This window comes from Phalaenopsis equestris, unplaced genomic scaffold (assembly GCF_001263595.1).
Source record: "Phalaenopsis equestris unplaced genomic scaffold, ASM126359v1 Scaffold001273, whole genome shotgun sequence".
Taxonomy (NCBI): Eukaryota; Viridiplantae; Streptophyta; class Magnoliopsida; order Asparagales; family Orchidaceae; genus Phalaenopsis; species Phalaenopsis equestris.
This window is the reverse complement of record NW_018165712.1, coordinates 62,808-83,808: the sequence shown is the minus strand read 5'-3', so window position 1 is coordinate 83,808 and position 21,001 is coordinate 62,808. Positions and strand designations below refer to the sequence as shown.

The following is a 21,001-nucleotide window of genomic DNA, read 5'->3' as shown; positions in this document are numbered from 1 at the left end:
TCGGGACTAAAAGAAAGTTTTATATTACTTGAAAGATACGTGCACTTGCGTTAACACCAATTGTGAAGTGATTTAACGTGAAAGTTAAGTTATTAAATTTATAAAATATATTTTAAAAAATTATAATATTTAAATCCTAAATCACTAGGTGTACTGTAAATAAAGTAGCAATCAAGTTTTTGGCGCCGTACGGAGAATCGCAACGGCAGAACTTTTCAGGGGAATTTTAGTTGAATTTGTAAAACTTAGATTTGAAAATTATAGTGTTTATATAGAGTAATTAGTATATTGTGTGCCTTTATTTTTAAAAGAAAAGATAAAATACCTATTTTTTTTTCTTTTTTAGTATTAGAAATCTATCATATTAGTAAAATCTTTAGCATTGAATGCTTATTTAAGGAGCTGTAAACCTTGAACCATACGACTCAGAAATAGAGAGAACGGTTAAGAGTATTAGGAAAGAGAAGACTACAAAAACTCGTTGTAGAAATGGCAGATCAAAATCATGGAAACTCAGATATAGATTATAATGTTAATAGACCTTTGGGGATTATGCGAACCCTATGGTCGATGAAATTCACTTAAGTACATAAAATCCCGTTGTAGAGGCAAATACTTCTAACTTAAGCCTGCAATTATTCAAATAGTACAAAAAAATCAATTTGGAGGATCTCCATTTGAAGATCCTAACATACATTTAGCAAGTTTCTTTAAATTCTGTGCCACATTTAAGTATAATGGTGTCTCAAATGATGTTGTTAGACTTATACTGTTTCTCTTTTCACTAAGAGATAAAGCCAAAATGTCGCACACTTAATTAGCGCCGGGCTCCATCAAAACATGAGGAGATTTAGCTCAGAAATTTCTTGCCAAGTATTTTCTACCATCCAAAACAACTAAGTTGTGAAATGATATCACATCATTCAGTCAATACGACGGTTAATCAATTTACGGGGCTTGAGAACGATTTAAGGAACTTCTTAGAAAGTGTCCACATCATGCATTACCCGATTGACTTAATATACAAACATTCTAAAACGAATTAGTTGGATCTTTAAGAGTGATTATAGATGTTGTTGCAGTTGGGTCTCTCATGTCCAAATCTTATGAAGAGACCTATTCTCTCATTGAGGAAATGACCACTAATAACTTCCAATGGCCATCTGAGAGAGTTAACCTCAAGGTAGAAGCTAATATTCATCAAAATGATGTACTTATAATCCTAATGTTTCAAGTTGCAACTATTGCACAAAAATTAGACTATTATGGGATGAGTCAAAATCAAGGACTTCCTGTCATTGAGGAAAATTCATTTAGACGAGTGGTTGATACTAATTGTGTTGAAACTATCCATGTGATTAACAATAGTCAAAATAACCCATATTCTAATTATTACAACCCAAGTTGGAAGAATCATCTCAATTTCAATTGGAATAACAATTCTGGATGAGGAAACCAATCTTGGAAAAATAATCTAGTTAATCCTATAAGTAATTGGAATAACTAACACAATTCTAACTTTAGGCCTTCTCATCCTCCTGGATTTAATGCTAACCCACAAATTAAGAAGAAGTTGTTGGAAGAAGTTGTTATTCAATTGAGAAATCAGCTGCATAACCAAGGAACTGCATTTAAGGATATAGAAAAACCAACTAGAGCAGCTTGTTTCTACACTTAGCAGTAGTCCTCAAGGAATTCTTCCTAGTAACACTGAGGTGAACCCTAAGGAGAAGGGTAGTGTGCAAAGTTAGAGAGATAAGTATTTTGGGAGGTTCATATTAGAGTTTTTTGGGTGACAAGCGGAGCATACAGTTATGGGGAGCCTATATGTAGCACCAATTGACACCATTATTAAAAGCAAATAACTAATTCGTGAATCTTATTTATAACTCGAGAGAGAGTAGATAGACATATGCTCCTTTTGTCATTACTTTATTCATATTCTTAAACTTCTAATATATAATCTACTTAATTATTTACAAAAAAGTACTTTTTATCACTCTTGAATTTATCCTTATTAATTATGCTAGATAAGTTTAATCAAAAGATTAAAATAGTAATTAAGGAGTAGTGATAGTAAAACCACATTTATCGAAACTCCAAAGTAGGACCTTACAGTACTATAGACTAGAACTTTTTCTAGAGTGATTGTCTATCTCGATTCCCTGTAGGTTCGATACTCGGGACTAAAATAAAGTCCTATATTACTTGAACAATATGTGCACTTGTGTTAACACCTAGTATGAAGTGATTTATATTACTTGAACAATACGTGCACTTGTGTTAACACATAGTATGAAGTGATTTAACGTGAAAAGTTAAGTTATTAAATTTTATAAAATATATTTATATTTAAAAAATTATAATATTTAAATCCTAAATCACTAGGTGTACCGTAGAGAAAGTAGCAGTCAAGTGTTGGGCGTCGTTGCTGGGAACGAACCCGGGTCACCCGCATGACAGGCGGGTATACTCACCATTATTCTACACTTAACCGTCGTCCTTAGGGAATTCTTCCTAGTAACACTGAGGTGAGCCCTAAGGAGAAAGGTAGCGTGCAAAGCAAACATGAATAAATTTTTGAATTCATCGGGTTGACGACATTAAACCAAACGCTTCGTGGAAGGCACCTCATGATTATCTTTATTGGTATGATTGTTAGTGAGTGTGAAAGATATGTGTATGATTGTTATGGATTGTTATGACTAATAGTGATGTTGGATAATTATGTGTATGAGTCAATAGTTATGTTGTTGATGTGTCATAAAGGAAGTGAATTCATAACTTCTCGGCAGGCTAGACTTGTATATGTTCTCTGTAGTAGTTAGATTAATAAGTTCACTACAGCTTAATTCTCAACCGAACTTGAGCTTTACGAGAGATGTGTTGAATTTGGTCAAATATCAGGTCACTCTCAATTCTGTTATTTCCTTTGTCTGACCTTGTTTTTATAAATAGGATCATGAACCTACTTGATAAGTAACATGAAGATGAGTAAACGCTATAAAGTTTGTGGTGCATATATTAAGGGGTAAGCTAACGCCTGAGGTTGACAATACATGAGTCAATATAACAAGGATAATTTTTCCAATGGGTTTAACTCAATAAAATTTGAAAAAGCACCTAATTATTTCAGAGTTTTAATTCCGTTAGAAATTGAAAGTAAGGTTGGGAGATGTGATGAGTTATAAGAAGAATTAACCTCATTTATCTTTTCTGTCTGTGAATGTGTTGCTGGAGTAATTTAGGACTTTGGGGTGATTTTCATTTTAGGATGACCCAAACTAAAATCAGAGCATGTAGGAAGCTATGGTCTTTTCTATTATTACTTGGATGTTGATATATTATCGTTTGGTTAGTTAAATTGATATCTGTCACTATTCATTCAAGATATAACATTTAGGACAAATGTTGTTAGCACTTTTTATTACTGCTATGATGTTATATGCACTTTAATTAAGACTTTCTTTTTAGTTCAGCTTTCATTCTAACATGTGTAGGTTAGATTTACTTTTTGTTACATACTAATCTGTCTTGAATAATCTGTGGAAAATATTTCTGATAGACACTTGTGATAGACTGTACTTTTGAGCTGCAATTTTTTCTTCCTCGTTATGTTTCTTATTTTTAAAGTCATATATGCTAAAAATTAAGTTTAGGGGGAGAAAATCTTTTTTAAATACTTAAGCATTATTTGTCCTTAGTAAACTATTTATTAAAATAAAATCATTGTACATGAGTTGTCGTATGTAGTGTTATCCTTAGGGTACTATAAATTTTGATCTTAGGGTATATCATGTATGAATTAGTGAAATTTTTGAAAAAAAAAATTGTTCAAAGGTTAACATATTTTGTAGGAAGCAATAGGAAAATAATCTTACTAGGAATTATATTTTTGAAAAACTAGGGTTTTTAGAATTACATATTTAAAAAAAATTAAGCCTCTATACTCGATATAAAACTGATACTTTTATTCTTTTTAAAATAAGTGCAGAACAGTTATGAGTATTTAACTTTAGAAAAAGGATAATGAAATTCAAAACCATTAAAAACATATCCAGATATAGTAATCCTCAAATAAAAATTAAAAAAATTGAAAAAGATCATAAAATAAAAAATAAAAAAAAAGTAAAGCAAAAAGAAATGAAAAGTGAAGAGAAGTTTGAGGAGAAGCCTAATTAAAAATTAGATTCACTTGAACCTACCTAAAGGAGAAAACGTATGTACTGTCCTAAACTTGTTTTTACTTTCATAAAAAGTATTAGTTAAATCTTTCTACTTGAGTGCTTTAAATCTATCTTTTGTACTTTCTAAGAAAAGAAAGTTTAGCAAATTGCAATTATTTTTGAAATAGATAGAAAATTATTATTCCTGAGGTGAATACAAAATAATCTTAAACCCTAGTTCTAGTCTAATTCAGTAAATTTCTCCCAAATTGTACTATGATATTCTTGAGGAAAAAATATATGAAATCTTAATGAAACCCACTACCTCAAATCAATCGATTTAGTTTTTAAAGTTATAATGTTACTTGAGTACAAGTAACGTCATGCTTAATTTCCTATACTTTTATATTTGTTTATGAATGTAATCGCACTTTGAAGAAAGGTATTTTTCATGTTTTTGGTGCAGGTATAATATGTAAAGCAATTGGAGCGAACAAGAGAGAAAACAGAGCAAAACGAAGCAAATGGAGCAATGGATGCTTGGACTTGAAACTTCTTGCGCCTAGGAGCCACTCCATGATGCCATGGTGCTAAGCTTTTGTCGCTTAGGCACCGGACTCCGTAGAATTTCCAGAGAAGGTGGCGCCTAGAAGCCACATATTGGCGTTCTTCCAAGCCAACAGAGAAGATGGCGCTTAGGCGTCGCTGTTGGGCGCATAAACGCCATAACTGTCTGGAAGTTTCTGAGAGTTATTTAGTGGTTTGGGGCAATGAAAAAAGTGATTTTTTGCCATTTGAGGACTTGGGGACGAAGTTCCAAGGTCTGGAACTCTCCAAGGACTGCAGGAAATCCATATTAGAAATAGGATTCCACTTATTTAGAGGGATTTGAAAGGTAATTTGAGAGCATTTTTAAGGGATTGTATCAACAATTGCAAGGAGCGGTAGAGAAATTCAATGGAAGGATTTCAGAGAGATTAAAGCTAAGTATTGTATGTTTTGATCGCATTATAATCCAGTAAACAAGTATTTAGTGAATTTGTTTTGCTAAGTAGAGTTTGCTCGATTGTTTTGCTATCCTTTAAATCACATATTTAGTTTAATCACTTTGTTTCATGAAGTTTTCTATTTATTTTATCATGCATTGTGAGTAAAAACCCTGTGTTTTTCTTTTGTGATGATTTGGTAGTAAGTCTAGGGTGTAAAAGTTTAAGAATAAATCTTAATATTATATGTGATGAATGTTCTCCTAGACTTACTTTACATACCTTACTAGCCATAAGATTTGTTAAAACTTGTTGTGACCCCTTAGGACTCGGAAGGGCGGTGGTGAACATAAGAATATTCACATTGTTATTTAACTACGAAACGTAGTAGTTAGGTGTCTGTGCAAAGTTAGGGACATAAGTATTTTGGGAGGTTCAGATTAGAGCTTTTTGGGAGACAAGCGGAGCATACAGTTATGGGGAGCCTATACGTGGCGCCAATTGGCACAGTTGCCAAAAACAGATAACTAATTAGTGAACTAATCTTATCTATAACTCTGGAGAGGGTAGATAGACATATACTCCTTTTGTCACTACTTTATTCATATTTTTAAACTTCTAACCTATAACCTACTTAATTATTTACAAAAGAAAAGTAATTTTTATCACTCTTGAATTTAACCTTATTAATGGCTCTATATAAGTTTTATCATAGGATTAAAACAGTAATTTAGGAGTAGTGATAGTAAAACCACCTTTATCGAAACTTCAAACTAGGAACTTATAGTAGTAGACTATAACTTCTCCTAAAGTGATTATCTACCTCGGTTCCATGTGGGTTCGATATTAGGGACTAAAAGAAAATTCTAAATTACTTTAACGATACGTGCACTTGCGTTAACACATAGTGTGAAGTGATTTAACGTGAAAAGTTAAGTTATTAAATTTATAAAATATATTTTAAAACTTATAATATTTAAATCCTAAATTATTAGGTGTACCGTAGACAAAGTAGTGGTCAGGGTACGTTTGGTGCGGTGGCAGAGCAGCAACGTTGTACCGCGCCACATTTTTCGATTGTTTGGGGCGGCGGTGTCGCCGCGGCTTGCCACGTTTTAACCAAAACGCGAGCCATCTCACCAACCCCACGCCTCGGCGTCCCCGTTCGACTTTTTACCCTTGTGCCCTCTATTATCTTGCCCTAACTCGAATTGTTCAGCTTTACCCCGCGACCTGAAAGCTGCGATCTCCTCTTCCTCCTATTCTCTGATGTTGCTCATGCTACCTGGTTCCTCTTCCTCCTCTTCTCTGGCATTTCTCACACTGCCTGGTTCCTCTTCTTCGTCTTCCTCCTCTGTTCCTCATCGATAAGCACTTCTTCTTTTCTAACAAGTGTGAATGTTTGTTCGTTGAATTTGTGATTTTCTATGTGAATGTTGTTCAATGGTATGGATGTGTGATATGTGGTTGTGTGGCTCAAATTTGCTTACTCCAATTTGACTAGCTCCAATTTGGTGTGGAGGTGGCTGTGTGGCTCAAATTTGTTGTATGACTCAATTTTCAGTGGATGAGGTTGTGTGGGTGTGGCAATGTGTCTTGAATTTTCTTGAATGCCTCGAATTTGTTGTGGATGAGTTCGTGTGGGTGTAGTTGTGTGGCTCGAAGAACCACCAAATTTCGCTTTGTGGTTGTGTCGATCGAATTTGGCGGTGTATGTGGTTGTGTGACACGAATTTGGTGGTTCTTTTGGCTGTGGCTGTGGTGTGTTGTGGGTTGTTCTGCTGGCTGTGGCAATGATGTAGGTGGCATTGTTGTGTCGGTGGTTATTGTGTTGGCGTGTGGGGCATTTGGTTGTGGTCTGTTGGTGACTATGGTGCCTGTGATTTAGGTTGTGTTGGTGGTGTAGGTTCTTGTGTTGGTTATGATGCATGTGACTGTTGTGGTGTGCTGGTGGTGTGGGTTCTTGTCTTTTTTAAGGAGATCAAACACATTCAAGTTCCTCTCTTCTTTTTGGTGTATCGGTTTATGAGGCTCTTTAGGATGACCATTTTTTGGGATATGAACATGCGACGCACAGGAGGTTGGTTTTATGTTGGTTAAAGGCAACCAAGAACTCTCTTTTTTACAAGGTCTATCGTCTTTTTTGTAATGACTGATTCGTTGGTTGGTATGTTGAGTTCTCTAAGACCTCATGCCTGCAAAAAACTGTAATTAATTACTTTTTTTTAGTATTTTTAACTTCTTTTATGACTAATGAATTGTCTTTTTAATCATTCAGGAAAGATGAGCTCCAGAATTTCAGGGACCTCCCGACGAATGCTCTATCACTGTAGACTATAGCCTTACCTACTGACGTCACGTCAGGCACATAGCTATGGAAGAGTTTTACAATTGCCCGCGGATCATCGCAGAGTAGTGGCTTCTTCCGGTTGGCAGACTGTCCAGCGGATTCCACTGCCGACGGTGATCGGGAATGGTTGCAATCACTGGAGGCCAGTGTAGCATGGGACATACACCATCTGCATGTTAAGAACAATATAATCATTATATTAATTGTAATTCTAATAGTTTTTGACTTTTTTGGTACTTTTGGTTCTCGCTGTTAAGTGAGGTGTGTATCTAAATTTTTGTGTTGTTCTGAAGTGAATTTCTGCTTCTGAAGTATCAAATATATATTTATGACAGTATTACTAAGAAGAGGTAAAATTGTCATTTGTCCAGAAACAGCTGCAATATAGTTGTTTTCAATTAGTTGAAACAAATAACCAGCCAGCTTCCCCATAGCAGCTTCCTGGAGCAGCTAAAACTACCACAAACAGACCCTAAGTTTAGAGATCGAACTACTTCGCAGTTCACTAGAGACTTAAATTTCTTTATACAAATTTCATATGTATCACCTCCATAAGAGGATTTTCTCCCTCTAGATATGCATCAAAGTTGGGTTACTTTCAACATGTGCATTGATAGTTCCAAGAAAATGATATCCACTTGGCATAGATAAGGGGTGCATAATTGGTCTTTTCAACTTCCATACATTCTGTCCCCTTTGAAAGGTCACATATGTGATGGTTTCCAATAGCCACAATGGCTTGTGACATCCAGCTTTGCCTTAACTCCCTGTAGCCGAATTTATGATGTAAATATGTCATGCAAAGCTTCTTAGTAATACGGGTGAGGACTTGATTTCAGTAGGTTTATTAATCAAATGGAAATTTGTCTTTACTTGAAGGCGAGTTTGTTAATTATAGTCAATTATTGAGCGGTACTCAACTTAGAATAGGAAGGTCAACAAAACTTCGCATGTCGATATTTGGACAATAATTTCTAGGAGCTTAAGATTTGGGGGCACTTGATACTTCTAGAATGATTATTTGATCATGCAATTCCTCGATTGGATGAGTTGGTAGGGTCCAATTACAAGCATGAGAATGTTGCCTCATGGAGAACTTTGATCTCTTCTAATGAAAAAGCCATTTTTGTCTACACAAAATAAAACCAAACCCAAAAAAAATGATTAGAATTAACAAACATATATGCAAGCCAAGTAAATGCAACAAATCACATAAAACTAAAAAAAGTTAGGCTATGACTAAGGAATTGCTTAGTTCAACATTATCCACACAACAACGTAAATTAATAGTAATTTTATCCATCACATGTGGTGTGTTTGGTTCAAAGTTGCTTCAAACAATGCATTATCATATAAAAATTGTAATGATTATTATGATATTGTATTTACTCTTATTTTATCCTCAGCAAATTCGACTGAAATCAAAATGTCATCAAAATAGATTTTTTTATCAAATATTATTTGTTTAAAGATGCTAGTGAACCTAATAATTTACATTTACTAATAACATAACATTACAAGGCATATGCCAGCAAACCAAATACCACTACATCAGTTCAAGGATTTAATTTACATTATCTCGTATGCACCCATATACATAACTAGATTCACACAAAAATCAGCATTTATCATGTTCAAAGTATGAAAAAATTATCTAAAAACAAACTCGAATAAAATTGATCTCCAAATAAGTAAACTCCCTCGCAGACCAATAGTGTTAAACGTCATAATAAGTGCCATTAAAGCACGGCTGACAACAGCTATTTCCTCACACTACACATCACTTGCAAGTGAAGTGAAGTTCACAGCAAACCACGCACATCGTGTCATTTTGTTGAACACATTGTAGTGTTGTGTGCTCAACTCAAAATCAATTGCAATCACAACTCACTCACCCTCTAATTTTCTTTTACTTCCCATTAACCCTCTAATTGTCTTGTACTTCCCAATAATTCTTGTTGTTGGCACTAGTAACTTCTTTCTTACAAACTTTTATTCAAGAAAATTTCTCAATATATTCTCAGCACGCTTCTCGTGCTTCATCTTCACACTTTCTTACTTCACACTACATTCATCTATTAGTCTCTAACCAATCCGTTAATCTCACAAGTAATCTTGATTTTTTAAGTACTCTTTTATCACTTTTTTTATCTTCTTTTATTTGGCTTTTTGTATAGCTGAAAATTACTTCTATAGAATGTAGCATTAAATGACTACCATATGGATATTATAAGTGCATATATGAAATACTAGTGAAAATTTCTCTAGCCAATAAAATAAACGCTTCAATATGCACTTTACGCATTAAAGCAAAAAAGAATTCTCAGGCATCCCAATGTATTTTGAGAACATTAGTCATAAAAAAGAGCGAACTCCTAATATAAATATTACTTTTGACCGAAGATGAAATTTGAAAAGAAATTTTTCTGTCTAGTAATTCTGCAATATTCAATTTATTTTTAAATTAATCAATGAAACCATTAAGACTTTGTATCAAAATTCATAAAATTACAAGGCCATCATCTGTGATGGCCACAGTAAGACCATTAAAATTCCCTACGGCCATCTGAAATATAAATCTATGAACCTCGATGAACGTGAACTAAAATACCTGTTATCAATACTTTGAGCAGTAGCAATCGGTCTTGACTGTCTGTTACTTTCATAAATTGTCAGTGAACCCTGTATAATGGAGTTGGTGTTGTTTACAATGACATTGGTAGCTGCATTTAAGGTACCTGATTTGGAGGCATTGGGCTTGTTTTTTGTTGCCCTATGAAAAAAATAATTCATCTTAATACTTCTGTCAAATTAATCATGTAGCTTGCTAGATTAATCTTAAGTTAATTACCTGGCTCCACCTTGAAGTCTCTTCCGTTTGTTCTGAACACCAGAAGCAACAATAGATGTACGAGAATCGGCAACTATGCTCTTCGTTGTCCTGATAGGTATAAAGATTTAATGTCTGATAAAATTTATGAATATTGCAACTAAGATACTATGCCATAATGATTGACAAGTACCTGGGGTCAACTTTATTTAAGATATAAACATCTGTAGTCGTAGCATTCTCATTAAAATGAATCATACGGCGTAAATCCTTGTCATTAGAAATTGTGATTAGAGTTTTTTTGTTATTTGGAAGAAAATACTTGATAGAAATTCCAGTTATGTCAATGTTAAACATGTTGCATATTTCTGTGTTGAATTCGTCAAACAGCATGTCTGGACCAACATCAATAGCATGTGCCTCTCCACCAGAATAGGACAAAGATCCATCACCATCGGTAACAAATTGTCCTCCATACTGGCATATGGCCACAATCTTCCCGCCTACCATCATTCTTCAGCAACCACAATATAAGACCTACAAAAAGGCAAATTACAAAATTCAAATTAAACTAACTTAAGAAATCCATCATTAAATATATGAAATTGCAAGGAGGGCTTTGCAGCATAGGGTACTAAAACAAAACAATGTTTAGAAAGCTGCTTACCCTTTAGAAAGTAAAAAAAAAAGGTTCATAATTAACAGCATAAAAACCATTATAATTCCAACGCAAAAAAACTATCACTTACAATGAAGATACTGAAAATGACCGCTTGTTTTATTCTATTAACGCTTGTAATCATGAAAATATATGAATGCACCAAGTATGTAATAAATAATTTTAACAAACTAAGTATAATAGTAAAGGAAGCACATCACCCACTGTAATAAAGTTTGGCATAGAACCATCAAATCCCGAGGTTTCTAGAACACACACCTAGCAGAGAATGCAAATTTAAACTCAAATAACATCTGTAGAAAACCAAACTAAAAACATAAGACACGTGTGCTATTTAAAATACATAATGAAAACTGGTGAAATCTAACTCAAAAAAAAAAAAAAAAAAAAAAAAGCAAATAAAAAATAAATACAAAAAAAAAAAAAAAAAAATCAGTCTAGTAGAAATTAATGTCAACAAGACAAATAAGAATTTTGAAAGCAATTGAAATAATTTTGCATGAAGTATTGTAGTAAATATGACAAAAAATCAATTACACTTTCAGTCAATAACAATCAAAAAAGGGAAGAAGAGAAATAAGGATAAGAAAATAAGCTACTGTACGTTTAAATTTGAACAAGGGGATTGCTTCACCAAAAAATACCTCAAGCATCATACTTGATCAAGAAGTACAATCACAAAAGAAGAATGATATACACAATAAAAAACAATTTTTTTCATTAAAATATATTATTTTTCTTAACATGATTCACTATATATATAATATATAAAACCTATAAAACACAAATAGGATAGATTGAACAACCAAAAAATAAAATACTAATGAAAAATCCAGAAACCGCAACCACAAAAAGAACCACAATCAAAGGAAGAGTTGAGTTAATAACAAACAATTGAGCTAGCAAGCAAAATGCCAACAATCCTGCAATAAAAGATGAAAGATGGGTAAGTAGCTGAAGCAACCTCCACAAGGAGACCAATGGAGTGTAAGCCGATACCACTAATCATGGTTGCTAATGCTGTAAGAGAATTAATGCACTGGATGAATAGCTTAATAATTATTCAAGGGTCTTCTACAATCATTTGTATAAATTAACTGAAAATGCTAGAAAAAAAAAATTAGAACTCGAAATATAAATGAACAAACTTGAAAATTGCTCATTGATTCAAGTTGGTGAATATCTTTATGAGTTCAATAAAATGCCGGTTTAAAAATAATTTAATCACTTATTTGATGATTCATTCTATGTTCTTATATATCAATTATCATATATTTTAAAAATTTTAAATTTTGTGTTATTTGAGATATAAATATGATGCAAACATCAAATGGCTAGAGAGATATAGATTCAAATTATTTTTTCAGAAATATTTATACTTCACCAAATAATAAAGTAATACTTAATAAATTCTATTTACTTTCATTAAAACTCATAAATCTATCAATCGTTAATAATGGGTTTATATATTTAAATCATTTACATAAACATATAATTAGCTAAACTTGACTAAAATTCCATTACAATTTGAGCAAGGTTTTAAAACATTGGTCATATTTAAGTTCAACTCAAACTTGATAAGAAAAAAAATGAGTGAGCGTGAAAAAAAAATATAACTCAAATAATTTACAGATATAATGATCATAATGAGCAGAAATATAGTTTTAGCAGAGAATGTACAACGGACAAAATAAAATAGTAATGCATGGATGAATAATGGCCACCAAAAACATAGCAAGTATATCGTAGGAAAAACTTTTGTATAAAGGCTTAGTAGCAAGAATATGATGGTATAGATAAATATACTCTGGAATTCGATCACATCAAACTCATAAAAAATAGTAGTTTTTCCATCAAATTACATGTATAGGTAATAAACATGAATATTTTTCTAGAAGACTGCAATTTAAGAATAAAATTTGATTAATTCTGGAAATAAAATTTAGAAGCGTAAAGAAAGTTCTAAATAAAATATAACCCATGACTAAATGGTGAAACTTCAAAGGAGAGAGGCTATTAATCTTCTAACTTAGGTTATTAAGAAAGAACATAAAAAAATTGAAGTCAAATAAAGATGTGATGCAATATAAGATAGTTATCTACATCAAGAAATTTATCTTATAGGTCTAAAGAAAGTATTAAAGAGACTAGGGAGGTGAAGTGAGAGGAGAGAGGGAAAAAAAGATTTTCAGGCCAAAAATGTGTTTTTTATAAAAATGAAAACAAATAAACATTATTGAAACAAAATTATATTAAAAACCTCTACAAAAAAAAAGTTGCAAAAAGCATAAAATACACCAAATAGTGCTTGATATAGTAAGTTGGGAATCCAGGACGGGTAAGAAGGTAATATATAAATAGCTTAAGACAAGCAAAAGAGATATAATGACTTAAAATAATTCAGATGTACAAAGAGTAAAATAATAGAATCTTGATTAAAGATGAAGAAATGAATGGAAGATAGAATTGATATTTCTAGGATATATTAAATGAAAATTTCACAAAGAAAAAAGAAGAGAAAAAAAAGTAAATCATGAAGTTTAATGTACATTGACCCAAAAAGATTAATTTGAGTTGGCTTATAAAAAAAATATTTTTACGTTTAAATTCATGGCTATGAATCAAATAACAACTGATTTGGAAAGCACCATAAGATGTTAGGGAGTAGTTCGGCTAATAATTTTTTTCATGAGATCTTAAAGATTTGTTAGATATCAAATAATTTACGTACTTATTTACAAAGTTTTAAGAACATATGAGATATGTATGATATTTATAATTATTGGAGATTTTTTTCATAAATTATAACAATAGGTATCAAACCATCAATTTTGAAAAACCAATTTGATTTAGTGCAAGAAAAAGTCTACAATGAGAATGATTTGTGTGTCAAAGCAATCAAAGGAGAAAAATAACGAGGAAGAAAATAATATTTATTGAATTTTCATTGATCTTGAGAAGGCACCTAATCAAATAGCAAGAGAATTATTTTGGCGGGTTAAGGAAAAAAGATGAGTAACAAAGGTATGTAGAAGTCTCCAAAGCATCTATGATGGATTGGGACTAATATTAGTAGTAGCTTAAGAGTTACTAAAAGAATTCCAATAAAACCAATATTACAATAAGGATCAACAAAGTCTATATTTCTTCATTAATTACGTATATATTTATCAAGATGTTCAAAACAAGAAAAATTTGTGTATGCTATTTGAAAAAAATACTTATGATAGATTAGGCATCTTCTAAATGAGTGCAAAGTTATAATAATAGAGAAACCATTTAGAAGTTAAGGAGCTTATAATTAAAAGAATAATAATCAAGTATATGACATAATTTTAAAGGATGTATAATTGATAATTCTAGGTCAAGATAAATAGATGAACAACTGTCAACTAAGTGAGGCAGGTATTGGGATCTATTCCACGAAAACAATATGGAAATCAATAAAAACATATTTTTAAGTGACATGGTAATGCTGTATAATAGGAGAACAGCATGAAATTTCAAAGATAAATGCAATAAAAATGCAATTAGACATTATATCAATGAAGATATTGATAATAAAAATTGTTCGGCAGAAATTAAAATGCCAAAACATATGCATCATAAAACTAAAAAGAAAACGTAAAAAAATGGCGCTATATTACAAAGATGGTAAGAGTTTCATTACCAATTAATGATAATGCTCTTCATCATCATTATGCTTTATTTCAACCAATCAAAGATATTGAAAATAAAATAGTTAAAAATAAATTTAGGTGGATTGACATTTTACAATAGAGGTTAAAGGATGCAACAATAAGATCAGTTAATAGAATAAAATTAGGAGCAAACGAGGGTAATTACAACATTTAATGTGACATGGTTATATGATGTGAAAAGAAAAAAAAATTATATAAATAATTCAAAATTAATATAGCGCTCAACAAGAATAAATGGAGAATATGGAATATGCTAATGAAAATGATGACCATATGAAATATGTATGAAGGTATTTGGAGATAATAAGTACGTGTGATTTAGTCCTTCCATCATAACTATTTCCAATATATAATTGATAGAAGTGGGTGGCCTTTTGGTGAGATTAAATGGTTACAGATGCTTATGGATTGGTAGCTTTGATCCGGAGTGGCTGGTTGGATTTAGATGGGTTTACGTAGGTGTTGAGAAGTAGGAAGCAAAACTAGGCCTTAGTATTATCTAGCATAGCTTAGAGTTATAAGGAGGTGTCTCAATTATTAGGAGGCTTTGTTTGCTGGTATGTTGATCTTAGAAGACAATTAAGAAGGGGGATGAGTGATTAGAGTTTAAAGGGGGTGTTATGGATGAGAGGTGAATAACTAGAAAAAAATAATAATTATCTAATCTCACCTAAAAAAACACGCTTGAAGCTACTAAACCAAACAAAAAAAAGTGAAAAAATTCACTGAAATATGCATTTAACAGTTGAATTAGTTCACTACAGAGCAACCATATTTGTAGAGCTTTCATTAAGCAATATTCAAATAAAAAAAGAGAAACTTTGGAGAGAAAACTACATGGCTATTAATGGAGGAAGACTACCATCTCTTAAATTATTTTTATTATGATTAGCTCATACAAGCCTTAATTTTAAAAAATCAAAACTTCTAGAAATTATATTTAAAATTTAAATAATAAAATACAAATGCAATCATTCCTTTTTTTTTTTAAAGTTCTTGTGTTGAGTCTTGATTGAGCTCTCAATTGGACCATGGCTAAGCTCTTGATTGAGCATTTTCTTGAGCTCTTGCGATGAGCTTTGATTGAGCTCTCGATTGGACCTTGACTGAGCTCTTGATTGAGCACTTTCTTGAGCTCTTACTTTTGCTCTTGTGAATGAATCTTTAAATTAATTTTTTTTATCTGTATTTACATAAACTCTTCCAGGCTCAATTGAATTCTGCTTTGTAGAGTTTAAATTCAAAACGTCCTGTATTAATTGTGAGGCTAGTTTAAAAGTTAGTACATATCAACCACGTATCATCAAAAAGTGATTTATTCTTCCAAAGAACTAGATAACGATACTCAACGGTTGGGTCAATGGGTGCTCCCTCTATAATGATATAGTCAACTTCAAGTAGCGAGAGATTTTGCAAGGAAACATGTTTCCTACTTAATAGTCAGACTGAACAAGTGAAGGTTTATTAACTCCTTTATATGATATATCTTCCATAATAATATTAGGGTGAATTAGCATATCAATAAATAAATTAAGATGGTAGACATTAGATTTAATTTACCAAAGAGCCATAAACTCTTGCTATAAAATTTTAAAATTTTGTGGTGTGATATTGCTCAGTGCGAATATTGAATCAAAACATAATCACATTATTTAAATTATTCCATTGATCTACTATAATTTACTTTAAAAACATATTTTTCATTACTAAAAATAATTTATTTTTTTCTTATATCATGAAAAATTTGAAAATCTTTGACAAATAAAAATAATAAATTAGAGAATGCATGAAAAGAGAAAATGACTACATTAACAAGTCGTCTGAGGTTTTGGTCATATACTATCTCAAAAGATAAAGCCTTGGTCATTCTAAAAATAATATTATTATATGTAAATTTAAAAGTTGATAGGTGCAAGACCCAATTTCTTAAACTTTTTCCTACAAGACACTTAAGTATAGCTCCTAAAGTTTGATTAACTAACTCAATTTGGCTATCAGTTTGAGGATGAAGAGCAACATGAAAATTTTAAATTTATGTCTAGCAAACTTAATAGTCTTCTAAAAATATGAAAAAAAATTCAACATCACAATCAGGTATAATGGTTGAAGGAAAGTCGTGTAAACGTACAACTTATTTAAAGAATAACCTAACAATGCGAGAGAAATCATTAATTTTCGAACATGACAAAAAATGGGTCATCTTTAAGAAGCGATCAACTATAACAAATATGTTATTATGTCATCGAGCTATACAGAGCAATCCTAAGATAAAATCCATGATAAGATCTTCCCAAGGCTTATAGAAAGCAAGTAATGCAACATATTGATCAGACTTTTGTTCGACAAATCAAACATCAAGCAACAAAATTTTGAACATCTCGTTCAAGTGAAGACCAATAAAATTGAATAGTTATTAAATATATGGTTTTACCCTTTCCAAAAAGTTCACTATTTCTCCAAAATGTAACTTATGAATTAAAAATTTTCCAAGTGAAACTTTATAAATACAAAGTTGTTTTCCCTTATATAGATAGCCATTTAAAACAAAGAATATTCATAATAAAACTAGAGATTTATCTAAATTTCCAATATAGATCAAGCAAAAGCCAAAAACCACAAGGTATTCATCTTTGATCCGTTTAAATTCTAAAATTTTTAATTCTAGAGAGCTTATAGTTAAACTTACCATAGATTACACATCAATATGTTTCTTCTCAATTATAAGGTTTTACTTAAGAATAATAGAGTTATCTTGAAGAAATTCAACCCATTTAGCATGTTGTCTTAACTTCCAATGGGAATTGATGAATTCGAGTTCAGAATAAATTCCTTATGTAAAAGATAATAAAGTCAATATCTTAAAGATTGGATGACAAATAAAATTTTCTATCATATGTGAATATCATTATTTTGCATCATTTAGTTTCACATTAAAGAATGCTACTGGATTATTTTTTTGACTTAAGATTTCATCAATTCCATTTCTGGAAGCATCACAAGTTCTAATGTTTTAAAAAAAACAGGCAATCTAAGGATAGGAGCCTAGGTAATTAGAATCTTAAACTGATCTAAGATCTTTTGGGCTATTCCAAAAAATTTTCTCTAAATTTAGAATATTAATGATGGGGGCAACAACAATACTAATTTTTTAATGAATATTCTAAAGAAAATGGTTATACCATGAAAATTTTATACTTCAGTAAAACTTTATGTGATAGTCAGTCTGAAAATATTTGAACTTTAGAAGAACTTAGTTTGATCCCATAAGTAGAAAAATCAACTCAATTTATAAAAAGAATATTTCTTCAAGTTAATATATATTTGTTTTTTTCCTAAGAATTTCAAAAACATGTCTAAAGTGAATCGAATGGTTTGCTTAAATTGAGCTAAAAATCAATATACCATCAAAGTTGATAACCAAGAATATTCTTATAAAGGGTTTCAAGGTACTGTTCATTAATCTAATATATGTACTCAAGACATTTAAAAGCCAAAGGGCATCACCAACCATTCATAGAGCCCATTACGGATCTTAAAAATAATTTTTCATTAATCTCTCAATCGAATTATAATCTAGTCATAACCAATTGTTAGATCAATTTTGGAGAACAAATTAACCCTCGAGATTAAATATGACATATAATCTAATCAACAAATGTGAAGTATATATTTAATAATGATTTTATTGATAATCCTACTATCAGCACACATCCTTCGTGTTCCATCCTTCTTAGGGGTTAATAAGACTGGAACTGCATAATGACTAAGGTTTTCCTCTATAAATCATTTCTCAATTAAGCCTTTAACTTATCTTTTTAGCTCAACACACTTGGTGAGATTCATCCTAAAATGAGGAGGTTGGAAAGTTGTGAACTTGGAAATAAATCAATGGCATGTTAGACATATCTATGATGGGATAACCTATTTGGCAATTCATCAAGCACAATATCACAAACTCAAAAAAGTGTGGTGAGACCATAACAAATATGTATATCTCATTAGAATCCGGTTTTATCTCTTTCACATATAGTAAATGTAGGGCGGACAAGTCACAAAACTCATTTTTATAATTCTAAATCCAATAGTTTTTATTTTTTGACTTAATTTAGTAAACAAGTAAAATATATTGGAATTGGGATAAGAAAATGAAAATGTTGGTATCAATTTGAAATTTAACACTATTTTTTATAGCAGATTTAGTTGTAGAAAAAAGTTTATTTTATGAAGTATTATGGACGATGCTTCTTTATAGATTTAATTGCAATGAGCCGAACAGTCTTATTATTATGTTTGAAAAAATAAGTAGAGTTGTTAACGACAAAAAAAATTCGATCCAAAATTTTGGCTCCTAGCTCGGCTCGTTTATTTCAATCCGATCTCAATCCGAGCAAAAATTCAAATCAATCTTCGAGCTAAATTTACAACATTAAAAATAAGTATTCTCATTATCATAAAAGATCATATTTCATACAACTAATGCCTACCTAATAAGATGTGAGCAATCTCCATGAGGAGAACATCATACCAAAATTTGATCAACATCACTATCAATTTTTATAGGAACGAGACACCTACATGTAATGGAAAAGAATGGGTTTCCCTAACTAACATGAAAAGGTTCGGAATGTAGTTCAGACTTGACGTTAACTTTAATAATAATATGTGTTGAAACTGACATTCATTGCACTTCATCTAAAACTAACCAACATCTTCTCTTATTGCAAACTATATACATACTAAAAACATTCTTTCTTCTCCAATCCTTAATTGCATTTTTAGTAACATCTAAACATCTATTAAATTGGGGCTCATTAAAGAACTCAAGAACATCATCAGAAAAATGTGTCATCTTAAACTTCTTCTATGCCTTCATCCACATGATGCTCAATTTCTTCTAGGTTTGCATAAAACCCTTTTTATGACATTTGAAATAGACTGCATTTTTATTATTTTTAAAAATCACAATCATTAGGAGCTCTGGGTAAATGATTTGGGTAAGTAGGTGGAGTGAGTTTAACAAAAATCAATGAGATGAAACTCAAGAGTTTTTGTCCTTGTTGTTTAAAAAGAGATGGATTTTTTTTCTATCGATAATGCAGAATATAATGACTCTTCTCGAGTATGGGATTAAATAGCTCAACTTCATTCCTGATATCCACCTTAAGTCTAATTACAAATTTATTGGTCAATTGTCAATCATGGCACTGCAATTGATCCTAATAATTAAGTATTCAAAAGTGTTCCAGTATTTAATTTTAGAGAAACATTCTTGCCTTAAAGACCTTAATTGCCCTTGTAATTTATAATCATGACGCCTAAAACTATTTAATTACTAACATCTCCTTCATTTCAATCCAAGTAAGAACAATATTTTCCAATCTTTGCTCTTTATCTAAGGTGTTATTCTAATAAATCTTAACATGCCCAATCAATTTCATTAAGAAAAAATCATTATTTGAATTAACCAATATAAGAACCTATAAGAATGTCATCATAAGAAAAAACTTCAGCTATTCTAGAGAGGTCTAATTGAAGTCATCAATATTCTTATAATAACGGTCTCTTCTACATTCTTTTCTAGGATTAGGTTGTGCCCTACTGAATTGGTCTTCTCCTAGCTCTATGTAAGAATCATCATCTTTTAATGACATAACATAAATATAGGTCAAAAGTATGAAAGGGTGTTTATTATTTTAAATATGTTTTATGATAGCTTGAATTTGATCTTTCAAATCTTACATTTGTGCTTTATTGTCCTCAAATACTTCCTTAGTCTTAATATTACTTTTATTAATCCTAAGGTCTAATGAATCAAACATTTGGATTAGATTTTTAAGCTAGTCATGGAAGATTAATTTTGGTCCCATGATATGAATTCTTTTATCACTCTAAATAATGAGAGAAATTAGAGGAAGGAACTATAGATGATAAAGTGAAAGATGAAACATAACTGTAAAAATAAAGTGAATTTTATGCTAGAAGAACCTTCAGGTGAAGAGGGTACGTCTTAAGCTCTTCTTAGGCAGTTTAAGCCTTTTTGAAAAAATCCATTTTAGGTTAAAAAAACTAAATTTTCTACGACTATATTCTTATCCATGAAAATATAAATATAATTTGCTTAGATTTAAAAGCCTGTAGTCTTTAAGATAGCAATGTTCGTTAAGTTTTAACAAAATAAACAACTAACTTTACAATGAAGAGTTAGCATGACAAGTAAAACAAGTTATTTAATATTTTGATCGCATCATGGTAAAGCAATATATATATATATATATATATATGACTAAAT

The 21,001-nt window shown here is 31.2% G+C and overlaps 1 protein-coding gene across 1 annotated transcript in view; it reads right to left on the bottom strand.

Annotated features, from left to right (window-relative positions):
* The window catches only part of LOC110033740, a gene marked incomplete at its 3' end in the record, with an annotated part of 35,368 nt that overhangs the window by 11,305 nt on the left and 3,062 nt on the right, over positions 1 to 21,001 (bottom strand). Inside the window, 3 exon segments of the mRNA XM_020737805.1 lie at positions 10,114 to 10,275; positions 10,354 to 10,443; positions 10,526 to 10,869. Coding sequence (XP_020593464.1) covers positions 10,114 to 10,275; positions 10,354 to 10,443; positions 10,526 to 10,845 — 572 coding nt within the window.